We start from the raw sequence: 24,637 nt of genomic DNA, 5'->3' as shown, positions 1-24,637 counted from the left end.
AAATATGCCAAAAAGAAAAATGACTACCTAATAATTGGGTCTTAAAGAGTAAAATATATCCACCATTATAAAATGTATCCCAGGGAACTGCAAAAAAAAGAAATATTTTATTTACACTGGAAGCAGCTCCAATATACAGTATTGTTGATAGGGCATGGATGCTTTCCGTCTTTTACACAACGAAAACACAGGTGTTTTGGGGAGGATGCTCAAAAACGGGGCGTGCATTTGTCAAACAGAATTTACTTAAGGTTTTCCTGCCGTCTTTCCAAGGGCAGCTGCATGTGTGACATTGTATTGTAGACAGGGCCGCCGACAGATTTCCTGGGCCCCAGGGAAAATCTGAGTTAATATATATAGAGTTTAGATATAGAAATAAAGTTTCGACCTGGGGCCCCCGCTGTGCCTGTCTTGCGAGCCCCACCAATTTCACATCCCCTCTCCAGCCCCTTCCTCTAATCCCCTCCCCCCTCTTGCCATGTATTTCTCTCCGCCCCGGTCTCACTCCCCCCCGTCACCCCTCTATCTCTTCCTCACTCCCTGTCTTACATCCCATCTCTCCTCTCATGCTCCTGCCCCCTTCATCAACCACCCTCTCACTTATACCCGCTCCCTCATTCCCCCGCATTCTTCCCCCCCCAGAGACACACACACACAATTCCCCCCCCAAATACATACAAAAGAGCCCCCCAAATATATTCAAAACACACCCCCCCAAATACATACAAAAGAGCCCCCCAAATATATTCAAAACACACACCCCCAAATACATACAAAAACACCCCCCCCCATACATACAATGCACTCACCCCACCCCCCCAAATACATACAAAGCACCCAGAATAAACATACGGCAGCTGGACAAAGAAGTTGGGCCCGAGCTCTAGCCGAGCCAGGCCCCCCACAGCCACCAGGCCGCTTGTCCTAGCTCTCCCCCTGTCGGCGGCCCTGACTGTAGACTTTTCAACTGTATAAACCAAGTAGATGTTATTCATACAAATTTTTAGGTCATCCACAATATAATATATTCAAAATAAATCAGTGAATAAGGTGTTATTGAGCGTATGAAGGTAGCAGTTGGCCTTCTGTGGACGCTTCAGATTACAGTATATAGAATTTACCCCTAACAGTTTATGATTAACAACTTGATAAATAAAGAACGTCAAACAAAGTGCAAACTGTCAAAGTATACAAAAGAATGAAGGCTTTCAGAATGTCTGACCAAAATCTGGTGAGGTTTATATACAAAGATCATAATTCCTTTACGTTACATTGATGCTAAGGCCTTCATTGTATATGTCAATTTATTAAGGTCCTAATTGTCGATTCTGAAAGCGTTTTGTGTGTAATTGAATAATTTGGGAAGTGTTTACTTAATACTGTGTCATACTGCTATATAGGAACTGAAATAAACTGTGTCAACAAGTTTCTCACATTTGATGCAAAAGCAAAATATATTGTGTCTTCCTGTGCGTACAGATCCATATCTCAGAAGCCTCATTCAACATCCCTAAAGGGTGATCATCTACCAATCTGATGCGGTATATTTGCCCACGTTTTATAGCCGGGATAATTTGGTAGATGACCCCCTTGAATCTCAGTACAGACTTGTCCTGAAGATGAATCGGACTACAGTATATTCACTTTCAACTGGATGTTTTGTATGAACTTTTTTCTTTCTTTGTTTCCGGACTGCAGGCTAGCAAACTGGATCGACTTGTCTGGACACCTCTGAGCGCACTGCAGGCCATGTTTCCAGTGCCCCAGAAGCTGATCCAGAAACGTTATGATAAACTACTGGACTACAACAGCTGCCTTCAGAAGTCGGCAGGTGCTGAGCTGGACCAGGCACGGAAGGACTATGAGGCTCTCAATGCACAGCTGGTGGAGGAGCTGCAGGTCTTCAACAAGGCCGCACGGAGCATCTTGTTCAACTGCTTGTACTTTTTCATCTCGCTCATGAGGGAACTAATGTCCACTGCAATGGAGTCATCCTCTTCTTCTGCAGACATCTTTCCAGTAAGAAAAAAAAAAAATATTTTACCCTTACAATGGTTTAGAAAAAAATACAAAACTGCTGACATGATAGAACTAGAACAATTTGGGCAAGGATGAAGGGAAATGCTGATTTTCTATCAAATTTAGCAAAGTGTTAAAGCAATAGTCACATTTGTTTTATTGTTAGCATGGGGTGGAGAGAGAGATTGGAGTGGGCAGTTTCACTGGTTTGGTTTTTGTTCTAAAATATTTTTTGGGTGACTTGATTGGTTGTTGTTTGGATGTTGGATTTTTAAAATGATTGCAAAAAAAAACTCAAAGTAAGCAGGATTTTTTTTTTTGTTATTTCCGAACTTTGAACTTTGTTTGCAAAACAAAAACGAACCAGAGGATGAGCATTTTTCGGGTTTTCGCAAAAATTTTGCTCGTATTCGAAAATTTGTTGCTAAATGTGACTCTAAGCGGTCCCAGTCATCACTGTGACACGCACACCCGGGGGGGGGGGGTGGCGTTGGCCGTCTCCAGGGAGAGAGGGAGATTGCGACGGGAGGGGGCGTGGTGAGTATTTTGCGGGGGCGTGGCCATGACCTCACACGGCTGGTTCGCCCTCATTGGCTGAACCGCAGGCGGGGACGTGGCCACGCCGCCGTCACAAGTTCCACATACAATTTTTTTGTACAGTATGTGAGAAAATTTGCAGTACAGCGCGGCTGCTAAATGCGCGCCGACGCTTGTACTTGACCCGGATAGATTGGGAAGCGGTGCTTGTGCTCATAGAACGCACTGGGACCGCAGCCTTACATTCCAAATACAGTTCTCAGTTTGCTCAGTTCAGAAACTGCGAACCTGCCCACTCTTAATATTTGTCCATCAAAAAAAGCATTGCATGGTATCCAACACAGATTGAGTTATTGCAAGAATATGGGGGAGTTTCATTAAAATGGGTCGGTTGATCAGAATCATAAGGCAAAAGTTTTAGTGGAGTAATTATATTACTTAGATCAGCATGTAAAAGTTCATGAAAATGCTTTGTCACGGGTTGAATCCACTCAGAGGACAGCATGGGCAGAGACTGTGGAGGCCAATGAAAGGTGAAGATACAATCCTCTTATCAAGGTCTAGTCGAGTAGTCATAGCAACTTATCTGTGGAAGTCGAGGTGATAAAGTAACTCCCTGCCATTGGATTGACAGTCGGTAGGAGGCCAGCAACCTTGGGCAGCTAGGTATCGGAATCAATCAATACAGATTCCAGGGAGTCCGTGAGCAGTAAACTTGTCTTTGATGTGGGAGCCTTGCAATCTGCCATAGACACATCCGACTCTGCAAGAGAATCAGTGTGCAGAAAACTTGTCTTTGCAGTGGGAGTCATAGAATCAGTAGAGGATGCATCAGATACTGACGGGTAATCAGAAAGAAGTGTGCTTGTCTGTGACCGGAGCTTTGTGACAGGCTATAATAATACACCACCAAATATAACTGGGTTGAACTGGACGAGACTTAGATATGATAAAATATAATTTATTCCTTGAAAAAGGTGAACACACGAGATTATACAAATAACAGACAAAATATGGACACTTACTTAAAGGTTAGGACAAGAAAAGCCATCAGGATACAGGATGGGCCATTTCTTCCATAATTCAGTTTCAGATGTTGACATCACAGCAATACATGAAGATCATGCATGAAGACATGAAAGACATGAATGACAATAGCCATAGAGAATTTGGAATTACCCAGTATACCGAGGCTGCTAACAGGTAGTGCACACACTTTATGGCAACTTGATTGAAGAGAGACCCAGCAATGATTAATGAAACAATAAGCCTCCGGTATTGAAAACAGGGAGTTGGGTAATAGTAAGCCGGATAGAGGTACAGGGGGACACCTCCCTAAGGGGCGCCCCCAAGTAAATCACTGCCCGGCACTAACCGCCTCAATAATCTCCCTGAAATACCGCGTGGAGGTTAGGAGTACTCACGAAAAAGCCGTCCCTGTTGGTGCAGGGAATTCTGCAGCGGCTTCCTCCTCTGGTGTAGCTGGCGTCAGCGTGCTCCTCCGGAAATGATGACACAGGAAGAAGGGGGTAGGATGGTCCGTGGTTCACAGCAACTTCAGCAGCCAACGCATGGATGTCTAAAAAAACTTTATTGATCGCTAGCAGCAAACATCAGGCAACCACTCTAACATGTTTCGTCCAGGCTATGGACTTTTTCAAAGAGTCAATACAATACAATAGCCATAGGCTGAGCCTGGTTCTTATACAATTATTTCCCATTGAACACAACCTAAACCCAGCCCCTCTCATAAATCAGTAGTGAGGTTGACAGTTTTCCTCATAGTAAAACTCCTCCCACCTAAGGACGTTTAAAAACTGCTTTTCCTATCTAAATAAATTCATAACTTCAGTTCAGTAGTACTTACTGCCACGCGAGACATATAAATACATTCCGTCACGCATGACGCTCCCAATGAGACTAAATATTACCGTGTAATACTAAAATTAAGAGAGATATTAATATCTGTCTCTTAGGACCGGCTAAACATCAGGTGTCTGTAATCATTATTTGCGGCTCGGTCCCCCGGTTACACATATGTAACTCTTAGCATGTTCAGCCGAGGACATCTCATAATATTCTTATATTTAATAAGGTCACTCATTCTGATATCTCCTTGCGAAACCGCACCCCTGGCCCCCATCAATGCATCCTTTGAAGCAGGGACTCCTGTGTAGAGAACATTTGTCACCGGTGCTATATTTCACACCCAATGCCCCAGCCTGGGTCCTAGCTGTCTACACCAGCAATATGTGTTAACATACACCAAACCCCCTCTGTTCCTTTTCACACCCAACTTCAATCAAGCCTTTTGAAGCCCAGATATTTCTGAAAAGACACCACGCATCCTAATGTATTTTCCTAAACTGCAGCTCATTAACCCCTTAAGCCCCAGTGTGTGTGTGGTGCAGACACTGGCCCAGAAACAATACATTTATACAGGGGAATAAACAGTTGGATGGCTGAAGCAAGGCAAAAACACATTACTGGATCCCAGTCCAGTTAACCCCTTGCTTCCCAGGTGAGAGTAGAGGGTGGCCAAATGGGGTGTAACCCCTTTAATCCCGGGCCAAATCCCCTCTCTCTTGACAATCACTGTGCAGAAAACTTGTCTTTGCAGTGGGAGTCATAGAATCAGTAGAAAATGCATCAGATACTGACAGGTAATCAGAAAGAAGTGTGCTTGTCTTCACAGTGGGAGCATAGGAATCAGCAAAGGGTACATCAGGCCTACAAGGAAAACCAAGAGAGGTGTGTTTGTCTTTGAAGTAGGCGCCATAAAATCAGCAAAGGGTACATCAGGCTCTGCACAGGAATCAGTGAGTAGTAAATCTGTCTTTAAAGCAGGATCCTTCAAATCAGTAATGATTATATCAAGTACTGCAGGAAATCAGTGCCAGGTAAACCTGTCTTTGAAGTGGAAGCCTTATAGTCAGTAATGGATGCCTCAAACACTACAGAAGTATCAGCGAGACATAAGCCTGTCTTTGGAGTGGGAGTCCCAGAATCATCAAGGGTCATATAAGGTACTGAAAAAGTATGTGGATCGTGGAGACCAAAAAAGTGGGAGACTCACCAGCAATAAGAATTAAAACCAATTTATTGGTCTACATAAAAAAACTTGGACAAAACCAGAAAAACTCTCCTCCCACGCATTTGACGCCCCTGGTGGCGCTTTCTCCAGGAGTATAAGGCACTGCAAGGAAATCATAGAAAGATACGCTTGTCTCTGAAAAGGGAGCCAGAAAATTGGTACCAGGTATACCAAATACTGTGGAGGAAATTAAAGGCAAGAGCCTTAGAATCGAGGATAGAGGTATCAAACATTGCAGGGAACCCAGCAGTAGGGGAACTTGTCTTTAAAACAGGAGTCTTAAAACCAATAATAGGAACAAACACTGCAGGGAAATCTGAGGGTAACTGGCCTTTAAATCCAGGGCTTTAAAACCAGCCAGGAATACAGCAGGTACTGCAGAGGAACCTGAGATATACACTTGTCTCTGAAATGGGAAACTGAGAATCAGTAATAAATATAACAAATATTGTGGGGAACTTTAAGGCAAAAGCCTTAGAATAAAGGATAGGGAAGTCACACATTGCAGGGACCCAAGGGGTAGGGAAACTGGGCTATAAACTAGAAGTCCTAGAATCAATAAGTGGTACATCAAACACTGCGGGAGAGTCAGAGAAAAGGGAAGCTGCCTAGGATTTTGGAACGAGTGACTAGGACATTAAACACTTCAGGGAGAGGAAAACTTGTCTTTGAAGTGGGAACTTCAAGTGGGGCCACCAGAGGCGGTAAGGGAGCCTGGACCATGTATATAACATCCAAGCGAGCAGTAATTCTTTGCAGGAGTGTGGCAATCCTAGCCAGTTACTGGTCCCGAAGAGACAGAGACTGCTCTTGATTTCTGACTAGATATCTTTGGAGAGAAACGACACTCCCTACTTTATCGGGGTCCATGTCTGGCCCGAGCATAATGTGCTCGTCTCAAGACAGGATAGGGCCCGCAGTGCTGAGGTACGATATGAAATTACTGACCTGAACCGAGAGACAGAGTCTCGAATTGAGCAGGGAGTAGGCAGGGTCATAGGCTGGGGTCAGCAACAGGGAGTCGACAGGAACTGGCGAGGTCCGGGAATACGAGACAGAAAACCATGCTCGGGTAAGAGCTTGGAATAGCTGCCTCCTATTTAAAGCCATGGAACAGGTGCAGCCAATTACTCACTCCAGAAGAAGTTTGTCAGGAACCAAGATGGCTGCAACGGCCACTTAAGGGCGAATTCCAGGAAAACCCTGGACCGGAGCCCTTACTCTGAAATTTATTGCTATTTACATAGTTTCCCCATCTCTATGAGAGAGAGCATGGAAGATGGGTTCACGACGAATCACAGTGCGGACACTGAGTGCCGGCCAATCACAGAGTGAAGTCTCACCTGTGATGGGACAATCCGGGGCGGGGTGTGACCGTGCAGCAAGACAGCCCACAGGGGCAGGCTTAAGTTAGAGTGGGAATTTGAAACTGACCGATCGGAACAGCGCCTACGGGGCTCAAACCCGGCAACATTTCCCCTGGCAGGCCAGATATCTCCCACAGAGACCGCCGCCTCAGTGTCTCGGATGGACAAAGGCTCTGATCTTTGAGACAACGCCTCCCAGACCTGAGTACCACTCGTCCCCACTCTCCCATTGTCACCAGTACTGCACCTCCCCCTCCTTGACTGGCGAAACTCTAATTGGCGTGCGAGAGGATAAGTGTATTACTAACCTAGCACACTAAAGGAATAAAGAAAAGGCACACAGTGCATGGAATAAAGATACACACACATTATACAGTGTCACATACATGAACTTGGGCTAGATGAGCCACAACAGGATGGATATGCAGGGAAATCCTGTACATCTCTCCAGACGGATAGGGGAAATGGCTGGGCTTAACCTTTATTATAAGAGCCACATTGCCCATACCGTCACAATCTGATTTTAATTGTAAGTTCAATATTGAATTGTAATGTTACATTCCATTATGAAATAGTCCTGAAGCTTTTACAGTATCACTATACATTAAAAATCACAGCTTCTTTCCCCAACACACACACACACACACACACACACACACACACACACACACGTGCAATCCATTAAAACCCACAATAACCCTCGCATTGTGCTATAAAAATTGTGTGTAATCTGTTGGTGGCTTGTGAAAAAACCACGTGTATTTTTAATGGCAAGAAGCCTTCAAAGCATTTCTACTGAGAACCCGCATGTGTTTCGCATCTCCTATGTGCTGCCCATCTCAAACACATTTCATTATGTTCACATCTGTTGGTTTACAGGCTTAGTTTAACTCCTTGTCTCCCGGGGAGCCCGAGTGGGGAGTGATAATTAGCACAACAATGCCTTCTGCGGCTCGGTATTAGCAAGGGAGATAAACAATAGGATGCACGGTGTATCAGCAGTCACATGGGTTTTTAGTATACCGATAAGCCATAAAAAAGAAGGAGCTTATCTGTGTTGCCTGAAGCTTATCAGCTCCCAGTTTATATCCTGCTCAATCCCCACAGAGCTGAGCTGAATTCCAAACACCTCTGTATCCATCGTGCCACAGCCAATCACCTCGCTCATATATCTTCCTTCTGCGCATCAGGAATCCTTTCATTTCTCGTGACATTTATTCATAGCACTGCACTGGCAAGATCATCACTCTAGAAAATCGTTGCCATCACGGCCGCCAGCTTCAGGAGAGTGGCCGAGTAACTAGCCCTGGATATTTTTTTTGTTCTCCCACGTCGTACACGTTTTGTCATCATATGATGTGCTGTGTAGCGTTAGTAAAAATGTTTCACGTGTGCAGTTCTGCGCGTGGAAATGTGTTACTAATGCATTAAAAACCAAACGTGTTGCATATTCACTTGAGGTTTTTAAGCAGTAAACCACTCATAATTTGTGACACCCTCATAATTTAAATGTTCTTTTGTTGGTGATTTCAAAACCTCAGTTTGACTAAGATGTTTCAAAAAGTATACATATATTTAAAACAATTGCCTTAATTTCTCCCTTCCCATCTTATTCAGGCATGTCACTGTCAAATATTAAGAATAATTATGAAAGTAATGTACATATATATATATATATATATATATATATATAGATACATACACACACACACACACACACACACACACACACACACACACACACACACACACACACAGTCACAACTCGCTGCCTAATTTGTTTGAGCAGGGAGAGAAAAGAGCTTGTCCAGGGTCTGATATCACCATGGCCCATGTTAACTAAAATGTGCTATTCCACAAGACACCTTCCAGTGCTGGAAGACATCATATGGTCTATATAGGCCCATATATTAAAAACACAAATGCGCACCCATAAATCCATGTCACTTGCCAATTACATTTTAAAGGTGCACTCTCTAAATAAACTAAAATAAAACCGGATTGTTTCCTGCCCAATTTCTATTAGAAGTCACAAAATAAGCATTTGGTCCCCATTCCTATTACTTATGTGGGAGATAATATCAGATGTACACATTTGCATATAGATATCGCTGAAGTATTGTAGCACAAAATGCAATGGAAACGTAAAACAAAATTATATTGCACCTGTTAATAAAGTAATACTAAAGCTGCAATACTGTACTTTATAATGAATAGGTTTGCTTGTTAGGTCCCCCAAAAAAGAATTAGTGTTCTTAGCCCCACATCTGTCTAACCTAAGGTTGCCACATTTAAGTTTTTATAATACGGGATGCTGAAATCCAGTAGGAAAATTACATTTAAAGTTAGACATTTCCTATATGTTTTAGCCACAAAAACACACATCCATTTCTTGCTCTCCCCCCCATTCTCTCTCCTCCCCCACCTTTCTCTCCTCCATCCATTTCTTGCTCTCCCCTCCTCCATCCATTTATCTCCCCCATCCATCTCTTGCTATTCCCCCTCCATTAATTTTACTCCCCATCCATTTCTTGCCCTCCCCGCCCATTCTCTTCCCTCCCCATCCATTTATTGCTCTCCTCCCCATTCTCTCTCCTCTCCACCTTTCTCTCCCCCATCCATTTCTTGCTCCCCCCATTCTCTCTCCCCGATCTTTCTCTTCCCATTTCTTGCTATCCCCTCCATCTTTATCTCCTCCGTCCATTTCTTGCTCACCCCCTTCATCCATTTCTCTCCCCCATCCATTTCTTGCTCTCCCCCCTCCATCCATTTCTCTCCCCATCCATTTCTTGCTCCCCCCATTCTCTCTCCTCCCCCATCTTTCTCTCCCCCATCCATTTCTTGTTCTCCCCTCCATCTTTATCTCCCCCGTCCATTTCTTGCTCTCCCCCTCCATCCATTTCTTGCTCCCCCATTCTCTCTCCTCCCCCATCTTTCTCTCCCCCATCCATTTCTTGTTCTCCCCTCCATCTTTATCTCCCCCATCCATTTCTTGCTCTCCCCCTCCATCCATTTCTCCCCCTCCATCCATTTCTCCCCCAATCCATTTATTTCCCTCCTCATCTATTCATTTCCCCACCCTCCTCCCCCTATCACTCAAAAGTGGCCAGTCGCAGTCCACAGCTCTTACCTGTGGAGTGGAGCCCGTCCAGGTGGCAGACACCGGACGTTGCTATTGACTTCCGGCTCGGACTGCTGGGGCGAGCTCCCCCGCTGCCCTCCTCTGCTGTCGCCACCATCGTCCTCCTCTGCTGCTGCCCCACCACCACCATCCTTCTCCTCCTATCACTACCGCCCGGACCTGTGTGCGCCCCTGATTGTCCCGTTGTCCCCGGAAATATGGGGCAATTATGTGTCCCAAGAGTCATTTCAGGGACAAAGGGACAATTCATTGAAATAAGGGACAATCCCGTATATAAATGGGCCGCCTGGCTACCCAAGTCTAACCCCACAACGTTACTGCAGCTTAGACATGGTATTTGTCAAACATCGAAGTGTGATGCTACTACTGTAAGTGAAACAGGGTACTAGTACTTTTTAATTTACAGCCTTTCAGTGCCAATTTTGAAGAACAATACATTTCTTTTGACAAACTCTGACTTTCTGGTTTTATACTGTAGCTCTTATATTGTATAACATTTGTATTGTATAACATTTTCTAATTTTCTATCAAAAGAGTTTTGCCTTAGTCAGGGCTTTACGGATGTATAACTTCTCTGTGTCAGGTACTGCCTTTAAAGCTGCAGTTCAAGCAATATCCTACGTGTTTTTATTTTTTATTTTAATAAGTCAGTTCTGTACTATGAGAAAATACTTGCAGTATTAAAAAAAAATTGTATGTATTATAATGTAACAAGCATTTTTGTTTCTATAGAAACCATTTACAAAGTAATACCCCCTTCCTCTTCTGAGACAGGCTCTGATTATTGAGCCTCGCCCTCTCTCTATCAGTGCACTAATTGTATCTGTGTCTGCCTGGTCACGTGATCTTCCCCACAGAACTTTGTGTCCTGGGTACTCTTGTGCAGCCCTAACAGTGAATTATATAACCCCCGATTCGACGATCGATTACAGAAGAACTAATTGATCGGCAACTTAGCTAATCACTTGTCAGTGTGCAGATTGTATTGATGCACATATTGAATGGAAAAAATAAATTAAAAAAGCAGCTTGAACTGCAGCTTTAAGGCACTTCTACCAGTGGTATTTCTACATATATAGTCAGTTAAGCTATCTGCAATACATCAACATAATTGTATCGCTCAACCTCTTTGTTGACAGCAGCTGTCTGCAAATGTGAATGAGGTTCAGCATCGCATCACTGAGGAACTTCAGAATCTGAGCTTTGTTAAAGAGAACAGCAGCAGCACCTTTATTGAGCGGAAGCTGAGTTTTGAGAAGAAGAAACCTCTGTCTCCCCTGGTAAGTGATGACACACACACTGTTACCGCTGCCAAGGGTCCTGCACTGAGGGCTGTGGCTTCAGAGTGAAGAGATTCGATAGTGATATAAAAGCTCTGACTTTGCAGGCTGAGACTGTGCTGGAATCTCTGAGACCACCAAATCTGTAAGTCTCGTTTCATGTGAGTGACACCTGACAGAAGGACGCTTCATGTTCAGGAAAAACATGTTTTTTGTAGCACGCTTCCTATACAATGAACATAAAGCTCTATATAATGCAGTAATTTGATCTATTTTTTTTCTAGTGCATCAAAACCACTCCTCTTGATGAAATACAGTTCCCTTTTCTGGTCTGCCATGTTAATTGCATGTGGGGCCCACATATGCGGGTCTCACCTATGCACAGTGATATACCAAATGTGGTGGTTCCTCCCAGTCCCCCCCCCTAACTCACCCTTTGTCAAATGGCAGAAACTTGTTTTGTTTCCTTCAGGTTTAAGATACTCAATTAATTTATGTTACATTTTCACACGTTTCTTAATTGTGCAAAGCTAATGCCAGTCAGAGCGGTTGTTTAATGTTGAAGCTATATTATACCAGCAATGCATTGTAAAGGACAGCGGAAGTTTGACATACAGAAGTCTCATCTTGCCTTTAACTCTTCAGCGATGGAGGGACACACAACACGCAGCTCCAGCGCCGAAGGGGTTAACCTTCTTCCAAAACACATTTGTAGTTGTTTTTTCACGATTTTTAGGTCTACTAATTACAATGTATCATTAGAATTTATTTATTTTTAATGCTGCAATCCTCTTTGTTTTCCATTAAGCCCGAACTTCCTCGACAAACTGAAAGCCACAGGTGCAGGCTATTGTCTATCTATGGTGCGGGCAAGCTTTACCAGGCAAAGCGCAAGTGCAACGCTTCCCAGGAGCTCGATATAGATCTGTATGAGGGGGAGCTGGTGGCTATTGTCGAGCACAAAGACCCCCTGGGTAGTACCAGCAGGTGGTTTGTGGACACGGGAAGTAAGTAATCGCACGCACACAGTCAAATATTGGCTTTCTATTGTGTGAATATCTGCCTGCTCTACTCTGCACGCACAGGGCTTTGCTTCTTACCTAGCAACAAGAGAATGGGCTCCTAATTGTGGAATATGAACCACCCTCTAATAATCTATTGAAGCCAAGTGCAGCTCCTATCACCTGAGGCAGACTGCTCACCTTGAATCCAGGCAGAATGGGGTGCAGAACTGGGCCCCTCATGGGTTCGAATGTTTGTGCTTCCGGCACACTTTCTAGGGTAGAGAGCTCGAATCAATTGTTGCATCATAACTGTGGATGCATACACATTTTAAATGTTGATACATTGGAAAGTTGCGAAAACTCAGGTCATATTTTTTAGATTTTAAAATTGCTACATGCCTAAGGCACGTTCTATAGTGCCGGGCGCGTGCTACGCCGTGCGTGTGGATTTTTACTTGCCGTCAGCCTTTCTATAGAAGGGCCGCGCGCGCGCACGGCAGGGAGAGGGGAGCCGACAGACAGCGGCGAAGATGAAGAAATTCATCTTTTCGCGCCGCTGCCGGCGCTCAAATGTATGTATTGGTGTGTATGTGTGTATGTATGCATGGATATATGTGTTTGTGTTTGTGTGTGTGTGTGTGTGTGTGTGGGGGGGGGGGGAGGGGGAGGGGGGGGTAAATAAATGCACACACAAAAAAAAAATTATTAAACTTTTTTTTTTTTAATTTAAAAAAATCTTACTTACACTCACACTTAAGCTGAGTCCATGCTCCCTGCTTGCTCGCTGAGGCTCAGGGAAAGCTGGTGCTTTCCCTGGCCTTGCGGTTGCTTACCGCATGCGCTGTGGGCGGGCCGGGGGCGGGCGCGTCACGGGCCGGGGGCGGGCCAGTGACGTCACGGAGCTGGTTTGCCCTCTTTGGGCGAACCGCTCACGTGACCGGCCTGTCGCACCGGCAAGCGGGGGAATTTTAAATTCCCCTAAGACCTGCGCTTCCGCAAGCGCGCGGAAGCGCAGGTGAGCCCCTACTAAAGCCGCTCTAATTGCGGCTGTAGGGGCTCAGTGGCAAGCATCAGCAAGCGAGAGCATACTTAAGCAAGCAAGCACTAACCATGGCCTGGGCCTTACACTCACACAACATATACACGCATATACACGCACATACACGCACATACACTTACCTGCAGCTCTCGGCTCTATATACACGGAAAGCATGCGGCACGTGCACGCGCGTTCGCATAGGAACGCACGGCCGCATGCTGTATAGAACGGCCCTTATATGTACTTCATTTTTAAATCCTCTTGCACTGTTATAAAGAATACTGGTGTAGAATATTATTTGGCGAGTCCCCCCAATTTGTAGGTAATGTACTATAATACTGCGTTGATCACTGATTGACAGCTGCCCATCACACACTTTGACCAATTTAGAGACCCCATTAAAGCAGCAGTCCAAGCTGCTGTTTTAATTTTTTCCCTTTAATATGTGCATCGATACAATCAGTAATTAGCTACGCTGCAAATCGATCCGTTCTCCTGTGATCGATCGGCGAAGATTCAGCTCAGGGTTTCACTAAATGGCTGTCAGTGCAGCAGAAGAGGACCAAAGATGCAAAGTTCTGTGGGGAAGGTTATGTGACCAGGCAGTCACTAGATACAATTGGGGCACTGCTAGAGAGGGGGCAGGGCTCAAAAAGGGGTGTGCCCGAGCCTGTTTCAGAAGAGGAAGGGGATGTAACTTTGTAAATGTTTGCTATAGAAACAACAAATGCATGTTACATTATAATACATTAACACATTTATTCAGAGTTGTTTCAAAAAATGCTACAAGTATTTTCTCATAGTACAGAACTGATTTATTAAAAAAAAAACACGTAGGTTATTGCTTGGTGCTTTAAAGCTAAAAACAAAGGAACATTTTCAGACAAAAATTATTTATGGCCTTATCTTCTAGCTTCAAAAAAAGTCTCCATATGTCTTCAGCTAGATCAAAGCAAAAGTAGTGCAATTCTTGGGCAGACAAATTGCATCATTATTAAAGAACAAATCCTATTGTTTTCAGTGGGGCTTTTTCCTTTGATACATATAGATCTGTTTTTTTTTGTCACAAATTGGCACCACATTTCCATTGATATGAAGGAGGTTACTGATTAAACTGAGATAGTGGCCCCGTTCAGCACGATTTCTGGGATAGTCCCATTGAAGTCACTGTTGCAGTCCGTGTTAGGGTGACCCTGTTGCAGTTTAATAATTAACCCCCCCATACTCATGAATATTGTGTATTTTCTGCAGTAGCATTCAGAGTTAGGATTTCAGACTTAAATTTGGAAATATATGAAATATACCTAAAATGATGTATTATAAAATAGAAGGTACAGAAGGTATCAGAGAAGTTAGGAACAAGGAGTATCCAAGTTGTAGCAATAAGAGCAGGAGCAGGAGGAGCAGCTCAGTGAGCAAAGACACTGACTCTGAAAAGAGTGACACTGACTTTAAATCAGGGAAACCTGGTTCAATTCTCAGTGGCAGCTTCTTGCGATCTTGGTTAAGGCCGTGTTAATGGCGACGGCAACGCGACCGATGATGTCACCTGTCGCCGTCGGCACTGACGAAAGTTGTACTTTAGTTTTAAGCGACGTCGCTGGCGCCAAGGCCAGTGACATCACCAAGGAGGAGGGCAGCGCTCTGTGATTGGTTTAGAGACAGTCACATGTGGCGACTGTCTCTGTAAAATCCTATGTACAGTATACTGCGCACTATGCAGTAATTGTGAAGCGCTTTGAGTCCCATTAGGATAACAGTGCTATATGAAATAAAGTTATTATTGTTAAGAAATAAGTCCAGTATTTGAGTTTCCTTTTGAAAGCAATGGCATTGTTCTGGTTCAATTGTTTTTGTCTTTTGTCCCAGTTTTGCTGTCAGGCAAATTTAGTAAAAACGCCCCTTTGTAAGCATAAACTTAATAAATATATATATATATAAATATATATATATATATATATTTATCTGCCTTATTTCTTATAGCATATATGGCCTAATTTCCAGCGATATAACTGTCATGAGTTCAGTTTTGGTCCTGTGTGGTAATGCCCCATGTAAGGGTTTACATTTCAGACTTTAGATGGGCTTCTCATCTGTAACCTTATGGATTTAATTTTCTCTTCCGCTGCAGTTCTGCAAGGCTACGTCTACTCCTCCTTCCTGAAACCCTACAATCCTGGCAAGCTGCAGAAGGACTCCTCCGACAGTGCGTTCTGCGATGATGACTTCGATAACATCAGCCTTTTTGTCTCCTCTCGGCCTCCCCGCGACCGCAACAGCCGCGCCTCAGCGGGGAGCGCCAGTGACAGCAGCCCGTCCATACACGAGGACGATGACAAACACGAGATTATCGAATACGATGTGAACAGTTGTCTCAACGGCGATGACCAACATGTACAAATTTCTTTTATTTCTCTACATCAACCTCGTTAATATTATTATTCTGTGATGCTCCTCCTGCATCCCCTTATGGGACATAGGGTAGCTGTTGTTCACTCCACAGGGGGAGGAAAGAGACACACCCACTTTTAGGAGAGTACCAGCTTATATACCCTGGGGTTGGGCTTGTAATCCTGCCCCATAACAGGGCAGGTTTGATACTGACAGGTGTCACATCTGCACATGTGACCCAGCCAGTATACTCCCCCAGGATGACACTCTGGTCATCCAAGGCTGCAATAGCAACTAGGCCTACAGGGGGAATTAACCCTCCCAGTGTCTGACTCTAGCAGGACTTGTACTGTTAGGGCCCAGAGCATGAGGTAGGGGCCAGAGGCTTTGCTACATAACATTGTTGTACATAGTTAGCACAGCGTGGCAGATGCGGGAAACACAAATTAAAGCCCATATTTACGAAGTGGTGCTAGTAAATATGAGATTGTTCATATTTCAAAGCGCTTCTAAGGTTTAACATTGCACAATCGCCAGAAAGGGGGACTTTAGTGGTCCTGAAAGCTTGAAACCCTCTTGTAACATCAGCTACAGTAGATAATAAAAAGTGTTGTGTTATAATTACTAGGCATTCCGGAAGACACCTCACATTCACGTAAATGGGCAAAAACATATCGTCCAAAGCCAGAAGGCGTCCTATGGCAGAGCACTGCTTAGTACATTTGGGCCAATATCCTTTGGGATTGTATAGGGGTTATGTATCAAAGTCTCCCAACTGCAAAACTAGAGCAAAGACATCGCCCAAGATGCATCGAACACAAATGTAAAATCGGGCAAAACTGTTTGTTTTTTAGCTTTGATAAATAGGGTGCAGTTTGTTTGCTCCAGTTTGTCTTGGTTTTGTAGCTGGGAGACTTTGATGCATAACGCGTATGTATTAAAATGCTGAAATATAAACAGTTTTTCACACAAACTTTTTTTGTGTGCCTTGTCCATTACAAGAAAACTTGTTAACATTGATTAAATTACACGTTAGTGTATGCCTAAGCCACAAACCAAAGTCAGGATACAGAACCAACACTGTTGATTTTACAAACAGTGTCCCGGCATGTGCTTTATATATCACGTTTCTTTGTGTGTTTCAGATTTTCTATGCGGTGTATGCGTTTGAAGCTCGGAGCCAGCAGGAGCTCAGCCTGCAGGAGCAGCAGCGGGTCAGGATCCTTAAGTTCTCTGACCTGAGTGGCAACAGCGAGTGGTGGCTGGGGGAAGCTCAAGGACAGAAAGGTTATGTGCCAGCTAATTACCTAGGGAGGATGACGTACGCGTAGCAGTTATTTCTTGGCTCAGAAGCTAACCCAAGTGAAAAGAACATTAATGAGGAGCGCCAAGGCCAGTGGGTGCTGCTATATCTGACGAAAGCCTGGACAAGATCTTAGAAGATAAGAACACCCTGTGTGAAGTTTCCTGAGGTTATACCTTTTTGCAGCAGTGAAATATAGGCTGATGGAAGATAAGGGGCATTTGGTCCACCTAGACCTCCTTATTTATTCTTTATACATGATGTGAAACCAGCCCAGGCCCGACCTAAGCTGCTATTTGATTCTGTCCTTCTGTTCATGGATCCCGTGTGTATTTTTATTTGCCACACACCTGCTGGGAGGCTTTTCCATGCACCCACCACCCAAGACTAAAAATATCCAGGATGTGTTTCATAAGGTTAATAGAAGTGTATGTTATTTTCATTTTAGATTGTTTTTTTTGAAAGCTGCAATAGGTCAACTTAAGTACTATTAGAAACCCAAACCCAGGCTGAGACATCAAGGAATGCTGGGAAAGTCTTACTAGTGGCCCTGTAAACATTATCAAATCACCCTTTCTGCAAAACTGGAAAGAAAAGAGAATAAAATACATGTATATTCTTGGGCAGGCTAAGTTGGAAGAGCACCTTAAAAGGACAAGAAAAATAATAATGTATGATTATCATTAGGGTTTATAATCCATCAATGCCACTTCTACTAAATAACTTTTACAGGACCCTGTACCCAAACTTTCCACTACTTAATGTGCATGTAAAGAATAAGTAAACCATTCCAATTGGGGTTTTTAACCCATTCCCATCCAGAGCCACCTTTTTAAATATGAGATCTTTTTGTATATATTGATAGCCTGAAATGCATTGCATAGCATAGTCGCACTGGAGGGGAACTGGGCAAAAACAAGAACAGTTCTGCAATAAATAAAAGATATACTGAATGTGATGAAGTAACCCGATTGCTTTGCAATGGCTCCCAGGTCCCACTCGTGCTAAATGAGTTAACCAAGCATTCTCAAAAGGACACAACACTAGTCATTAGATGACAATAGTGACAATCGTGGCACTAAACCCCTCAGGGTCAGTAATAACAACACTATAGTTTTCTGCAGGTGGACATATATTTCCTTATCTGCGGCATCGGCAAGGAAGTGGAAATAAATTAATCTTGTTCGTACAAGGTGGATGGAGGAGATACGGATGGAAATGGGAAAGTATAATTTAGCACACAGTAGTGGCTGCGAGAGTGATAAAACCTTGCAGTTAGGATAACCGTCTTAGGGGGTTATGGAATAAACTGCGATAGTGCCGATTGGGGCGCTGTCTCAGAGAAACTGAAGTCGATGAGTGTTTTCGTGCGATAGTGCCCCAGTCTGCACTCTCGTAGTTGAAAGAGTAACTCCCTTACCTGCTTTTCTCTGACGGAATAACCGACACTCAGATTCCATCCCACTATTATTTTCATCCCAAGTCCTATTTCAATAATAGGATTGGATTTTTGTCTTCCTTTCTTTTGCACGTGGGATGGAAGCAGGGGGTCTCGGAAGCTGAGCTGTGTTCATTTCAGCTCTGGGGACCCACTGTATATGGTGCCAGTATCCTTCACGTGTCATGCGAGCCAATAGGAAGCCACACCGATCACGTCACGGCTTCCAATTGGCCCGCAGGGTGCGGGAGCTTCGAAAAGCGGCCATTACGTGATCCCTAGCCGAGCAGCTACTGGCACTTACTCCATAGGTAAGTACTCCTGGAATCTGGGGTTCCCAGAGCCGAAATGAATGGGGTTCAGCTCATGGGGGCCCCCTGCTTCAACCCTCTGGTAAAAAACAAGACATTTGCAAAAGAAATCGCCCACTTGAATTGCCACTTTAAAAGTCACAGTGGTGCTGTCCCAGCAATAAATGTGTATATATGTGATTGATTTAAAAGCAAACATAGGCCCATATTCACTAAAGGGGGCTACGCATTAGGATGTGCTAACTCCCATTCACATGCATGGGAGTAAAGATGTGCTTAAGCTTAGAACCCTTTAGTGAATATGGTCCAAAGATGGCTATCAAACTCTCCCAGGTGCGAATCTGGGGCAAAATCAGTGCACCAGATTTTTCATAGGAAGATAAAACCTGGAGTTTTTGTACCCGTTTTGCAGCTGGGAGACTTTGATAAATATCCTCCATTGAGTGTTTAGAATATTTACCACACTTGTACTCTGTACACAGATAGCGTGGCCTGCAGTGTGTTGCAAAGCACTTACGTTGAAATTGATCTTTTGAAAAGCATTTGTATTTTCCTGAGACATGCAAGGCTTCACATGTGTCTTTGGTAAATGAAGAGAAAGACCCTGTAAAACTGTGATGTTGCTGAGGCTGAGTAGCGCCCAGCTGCTTAATATTGTGCAGGGCACTTTTATGGAGATGAAGTAGTTCTTTTTGTGTTTAGTAGCATTACAGGGTACCATCCATGTATTGATCTTTTATTTGTTTACATTTCCTCTTGATACTGATGTTAATTATTGTATTCCTGTTAATGCATAAAAAGGAATAAGGATTATCTATATACAGCAAATAGTGTTAAATTGTCACGCTCAATGACGATTACGGGATTCTCTATGGGTTCATTTAATGCTTTATTTTTACATTTGTTTTCATTTAATATTTTAAATTCTTGCTCCAGGTAACAAAGTTAGTTGGAACAAACCATATTTTAGTACATTTCAGTTTCCCCCTCACGGTAATATAATCATTTTTAATGTTTCTTCTGATTGTTCTTGAAGTGCGGGATGATAAAATGCACTTATTGTTATTATTGATTGTATGTATATTCCTTAGAAGAATTGTGTGTGTGTTCTCAGCACGTTACACTTTATATATCCGTTCTGCATGTACAGTACAGATTCGTGCCTGTGCTTTGGTGCTGTATGGGACTGCAATGCATCATATTGCAATGAAGTTGGGTCTTATACCAATGAATGGGTTAAGGCAGAACCATGACATTTCAGTGACAGTCACTTATCCTAATAATAATAATAGCATGTTCTTGTATAGCGCTGCTAATTGTACGCAGCGCTTTACAGAGACATTTTGCAGGCACAGGTCCCTGCCCCGTAGAGCTTACAATCTATGTTTTTGGTGCCTGAGGCACAGGGAGATAAAGTGACTTGCCCAAGGTCACAAGGAGCCGACACCGGGAATTGAACCAGGCTCCCCTGCAGCAATCTCAGTGTCAGTGTCTTTACTCACTGAGCCGCTCCTTATCCTGTGAAATCATTTCAGTTGTATTGTTTCTGTTTTGGTTACATTTTTCTGAAGATTATTTTGTTTTCTATTAGCACAGAAAGGCACCAGAGAAAACAGTTTGCCAACTGAGAATGGTTGGCTAATTCTATGGGGAGGCGGGGGGGAGAGTAGTTATTCATATACTTCAAAGTGGCAAGTCCGTTATCAGCCAAAAACCCCCATTGAAGTCAGGGGAAAAATGTAATCCCAGTCACCATATTCGGACAATGGCCACATCAGTTTAAATACAACAGAAAATAAAAAATATACACACACACACACACACAAGCATTAGAACAGAAGATGCAAGTACAAACATCTGTGATGTGGGCATTTACAATGTATCTTTTATAACACACACACACACACACACACACACACACACACACACACACACACTTTTCTATGTAGCACCTGTCATGCAAAAGATAAGGTAATGCTTGGCACAGTATATACCCTCCTCCTCCTGCAGCGAGGGAGTGGGCAGATAATGGAGGATGAGGCCATGCACAGTCCCCTGCTGCTATAACTGCCTTCACATCCGCGCAGAGCAGCGAGCGGCGCTTTGTTCACAAACGATGTGGAGTGGGAGTAGGGTAACATCTTTGGTTGAGATGTGCCACCCCACGCCAAGTAATTAAAAGCATTCGGGTGGGGGTTATTCAGGGAACAGCATCTAGCACTGTTGCCATGGTTTCCTCACCTGCAAAAGCCACACCACTGTTACAGCGACAGCTTTGTGTTACTTTGTTGTGAAACCCGCACGTGTTGCCGAGTTTTGCCCAGCTGGTTGTTCCCAAACACCTTGTAGGGCAAGATTATGAAGCTGAAGTGGTTTAAATACCAGGTATTCCAGTTTTGTAATGTTTCCTTTGTTAATGTTAAAAAAAAATAATATATATATATATAATGATTTACATCAATTTAACACAAAGAAAAATCAATTGCACATTAGCTTTAAGAAACAAGTGAATGTACGCCCAGCGCAAGGTTGATTAACACCTTCAGTGCCAGAGAAGCAGACAAAGGGAAAGTGGTTCACTTGGCAAACCGTGTTACCGCTCCTTACCCAAAGCTTTGCACCCCAACACAAAGCAATGGCGAGGGCTGCCCACCGAAGCCAAACACATTTCAATCAAATCCTTTTGCTGGATGGGTTTACAAAGCGTTGCTGCACAGTAATATGCAAACCTGTATGATGGCTAAGGAGATAAACCACTGTGTGATCTTGCCTGGTTTTTCTAAAAAAAAAACAAAATGTGCAGCGATCAATGTACAGAGAGTTATGCACTCATTAAATGGATTGATTTATGCAGAAATGCTAATATATATAATAAACATTTATTTTTGCATCATGTTCCATGTGAGCTTTCTTTCAAACCACCGCTCTTTCACTGACGGTTATTTAGCCTTTGAAAATGCCTACTATGAATGTTAACACCCTTTAATGCCAGGTGGCCCCGCAACACACACTGGAGATCAATGCATGTCTGGCAGAGACTGGGTCCTACGATTTGTTTTGCTCAAAAGGTGGAAACACATCCAACGGTAATCGTCAGTCTCAGGCCGAGCTCATAAACTCTGCTTGCTTGCGAGAGTGCGCGCTCTTGCTGCTGTAGCACAAGCGATCAGTGCTCAGTGTTGGGGGCGTGGCTATGACATCACGGAGCTGGTTCGCCGTGATTGGCTAAACCACTTACGTGATGCAGCTTGAAAAGACAAATGGTGCCTTTTCAAAACGCGGCCGCTCTGTCATGCGTGCGCACACACTAGGAGCGGCCTCAAGTGATCCTGCACTTTGTGCTTGGCGCACCCATGCACGCACACAGTATAGGCTCAGCCGTATTCTGAGAATGTAACATCTTCAGTGCTGTAAGAGGCGCGAGACCAACATGCACTGCACATCTTTAGCAATACAGGGGGACTGGCAGTGACGTTACAGTACCGTACATGCGGCAGTGACCTGAATATTACAGTTATCACTATACGCAGAGCTCCTGTATCTACCAGTAGCGAATTCTTAACACCTTGCATATTTGTCCTGTCGCAACCTCTCAGCTACCTAGTGCAGACTCAGTTTGAGTGTCGTCACTGACAATGCCTGAAAGGGGGGTACACTTTGACCGCTAGACCTCCCAGCAGACTTTCCATGTCAGCCTTTTCTGAAACAGTTCTGTGTGTACTTCACAAATAAAACAGATCAAAATCTAAATATAGGTTTACTCTTTTTTCAGGCATATCCTATACATTGGCACCCCCTTTTCCATATCATATCGTCCAGCAGTCACATTATGCAATAATAGCAGGACAATGTGGAAGTCAGTGCAAGACTGCCGCAGTAAGAAAGCTAAGCAGATCTTGTTTACAAAACGGTGCCACATTTTACAGATGAGATATTGTAACTATTTTTAAATGCACGCCCTTGTTTCTATGAGATCACTTAACCTTTGTAAGACTGCTATAAAGTATCCAAAATAGCATCAATCTGCTCCTAGTTTTCCTCAATGGGTTCTTGGAATGATAAACTGGGGAGCCCAATGAGGTCAAGACCTGTTACAGGATGTTTTAATGTTGAACATACTTACATGCCGCCCTATAAACTAATACAAGAAAGGAAGGCCAACATGTGTCCTCTCAGGCTAACTTTGACCTCTAAGCTCCAGTTAGCAGACAACATCCATCAACCCATTAAACCCGTATATGATTTATGTTAACCTTTCATCCGAGACGGGGGATATCCTTTCTCCCCGCGCACGGGCATGGAATAACAATAAGCCACGGAAGCAGAAGAGTTGGAAATGTTTTTGCTTACATAAAGTTGTTTTAAAGAAGTAGACTTATATATAGACATACAGTACAGTCCAAGCAAGCGCAAAACACAGACCCACAATATTATATATGTATATTTGTAAACAAAAAATGTGTATTAGCTGGAAAACACAAGAAAAAGCAAATGAATGTGTTACATAATCACAATACATACAGTTCAGTTACAGGCGCTTATCAACAAGCAAGTGTGAATGTATATATGTCCCTGAGTTGGCCCCAAAGAGGTTTAAATACAACTTAGAGTCCAATCCTGAAAATGGTTGCCAGAAACAGTCCAAAAGAAAAAGTTCCAAGAAGGTGCCGCTTTCTCAGTTGGAAGTGCTAACCCAGCACTTCTTCTCATCCTATATACAGGCATACCCCGGTTTAAGGGCACTCACTTTAAGTACACTCGCGAGTAAGGACATATCCCCCAATAGACAAACGGCAGCTCACGCATGCACCTGTCAGCACGTCCTGAACAGCAATGCCGGCTCCCTACCTGTACCGAAGCTGTGCACAAGCAGGGAGACTATAGAGCCTGTTACAAATGTGTTATTTACATCAGTTATGCACGTATATGACGATTGCAGTACAGTACATGCATCGATAAGTGGGGAAAAAAGGGAGTGCTTCACTTTAAGTACATTTTCGCTTTACATACATGCTCCGGTCCCATTGTATACGTTAATGCGGGGTACGCCTGTATGTATATTTGTGTCAATGGGAAAGTGACCTCAAGTATTCAATAAAAGAAAAACAAAGCCCCATTGCACATCCAATGTGACAAATGATTTAGCACATTACTACTGTATATGTTCTTCTATATCTGTTCTTCTCACAAGTATGGGTCATTTCATTAAATCCTTTGCCCAAAACATGTTAAGCCTGCAACCACAAAGTGCAAGCCTATCAGCAGATCCTACACTACCAATTGTATACTGTCTTTTATATTATGTAGGCAATAGCAACGGATGTATGGCATGTGTGCAGTGCCCCAAGGGGTTAACATTTAGGAACCCAGCTACAGTGCAGTCAAATATTAACCCCGTAGGCACCGCATACATGTCACGCATCCAATGCCATTTGCTATATTATTGTTTTGTTTGCTCTTTTCTCTATGCAGTGAGAGAAATACACAAGACAATATAGCATTGGTAGTGCAGGACCTGCGGATAGGGTTGCACCTTTACATGTTGAAATAGATATACAGGTGCGCCGACGAGTATTCTAAAACTTGCCTTGGAAAATCTGGGGCCATCACCAACAAGAACCAGGTACATGCTGGGTACATGCTGGGTACATGCTGCAACATTTCAGTGACATTTCTGCAGAGACTAATGGCCCATCGGATTAACACAGCAGG

The 24,637-nt window shown here is 43.6% G+C and overlaps 1 protein-coding gene across 2 annotated transcripts in view; it reads left to right on the top strand.

Moving 5' to 3' along the window:
• Positions 1–21,820, top strand: part of ARHGEF38 (Rho guanine nucleotide exchange factor 38) — a 76,337-nt gene extending 54,517 nt beyond the window's left edge. Inside the window, exons 10-14 of one of the 2 annotated variants that reach the window (XM_075608777.1) lie at positions 1,699–2,019; positions 11,299–11,439; positions 12,248–12,446; positions 15,614–15,876; positions 17,019–21,820. In XM_075608777.1, coding sequence (XP_075464892.1) covers positions 1,699–2,019; positions 11,299–11,439; positions 12,248–12,446; positions 15,614–15,876; positions 17,019–17,204 — 1,110 coding nt within the window. In that variant the 3' untranslated portion in view covers positions 17,205–21,820. The remainder of the gene's footprint in view (positions 1–1,698; positions 2,020–11,298; positions 11,440–12,247; positions 12,447–15,613; positions 15,877–17,018) is intronic. The other variant, XM_075608785.1, reaches the window with a different exon arrangement.
• Positions 21,821–24,637: the final 2,817 nt, after the last annotated feature.

This window comes from Ascaphus truei, chromosome 1 (assembly GCF_040206685.1).
Source record: "Ascaphus truei isolate aAscTru1 chromosome 1, aAscTru1.hap1, whole genome shotgun sequence".
NCBI classification, from domain to species: domain Eukaryota; kingdom Metazoa; phylum Chordata; class Amphibia; order Anura; family Ascaphidae; genus Ascaphus; species Ascaphus truei.
This window is presented reverse-complemented; position numbering and strand designations above follow the sequence as displayed.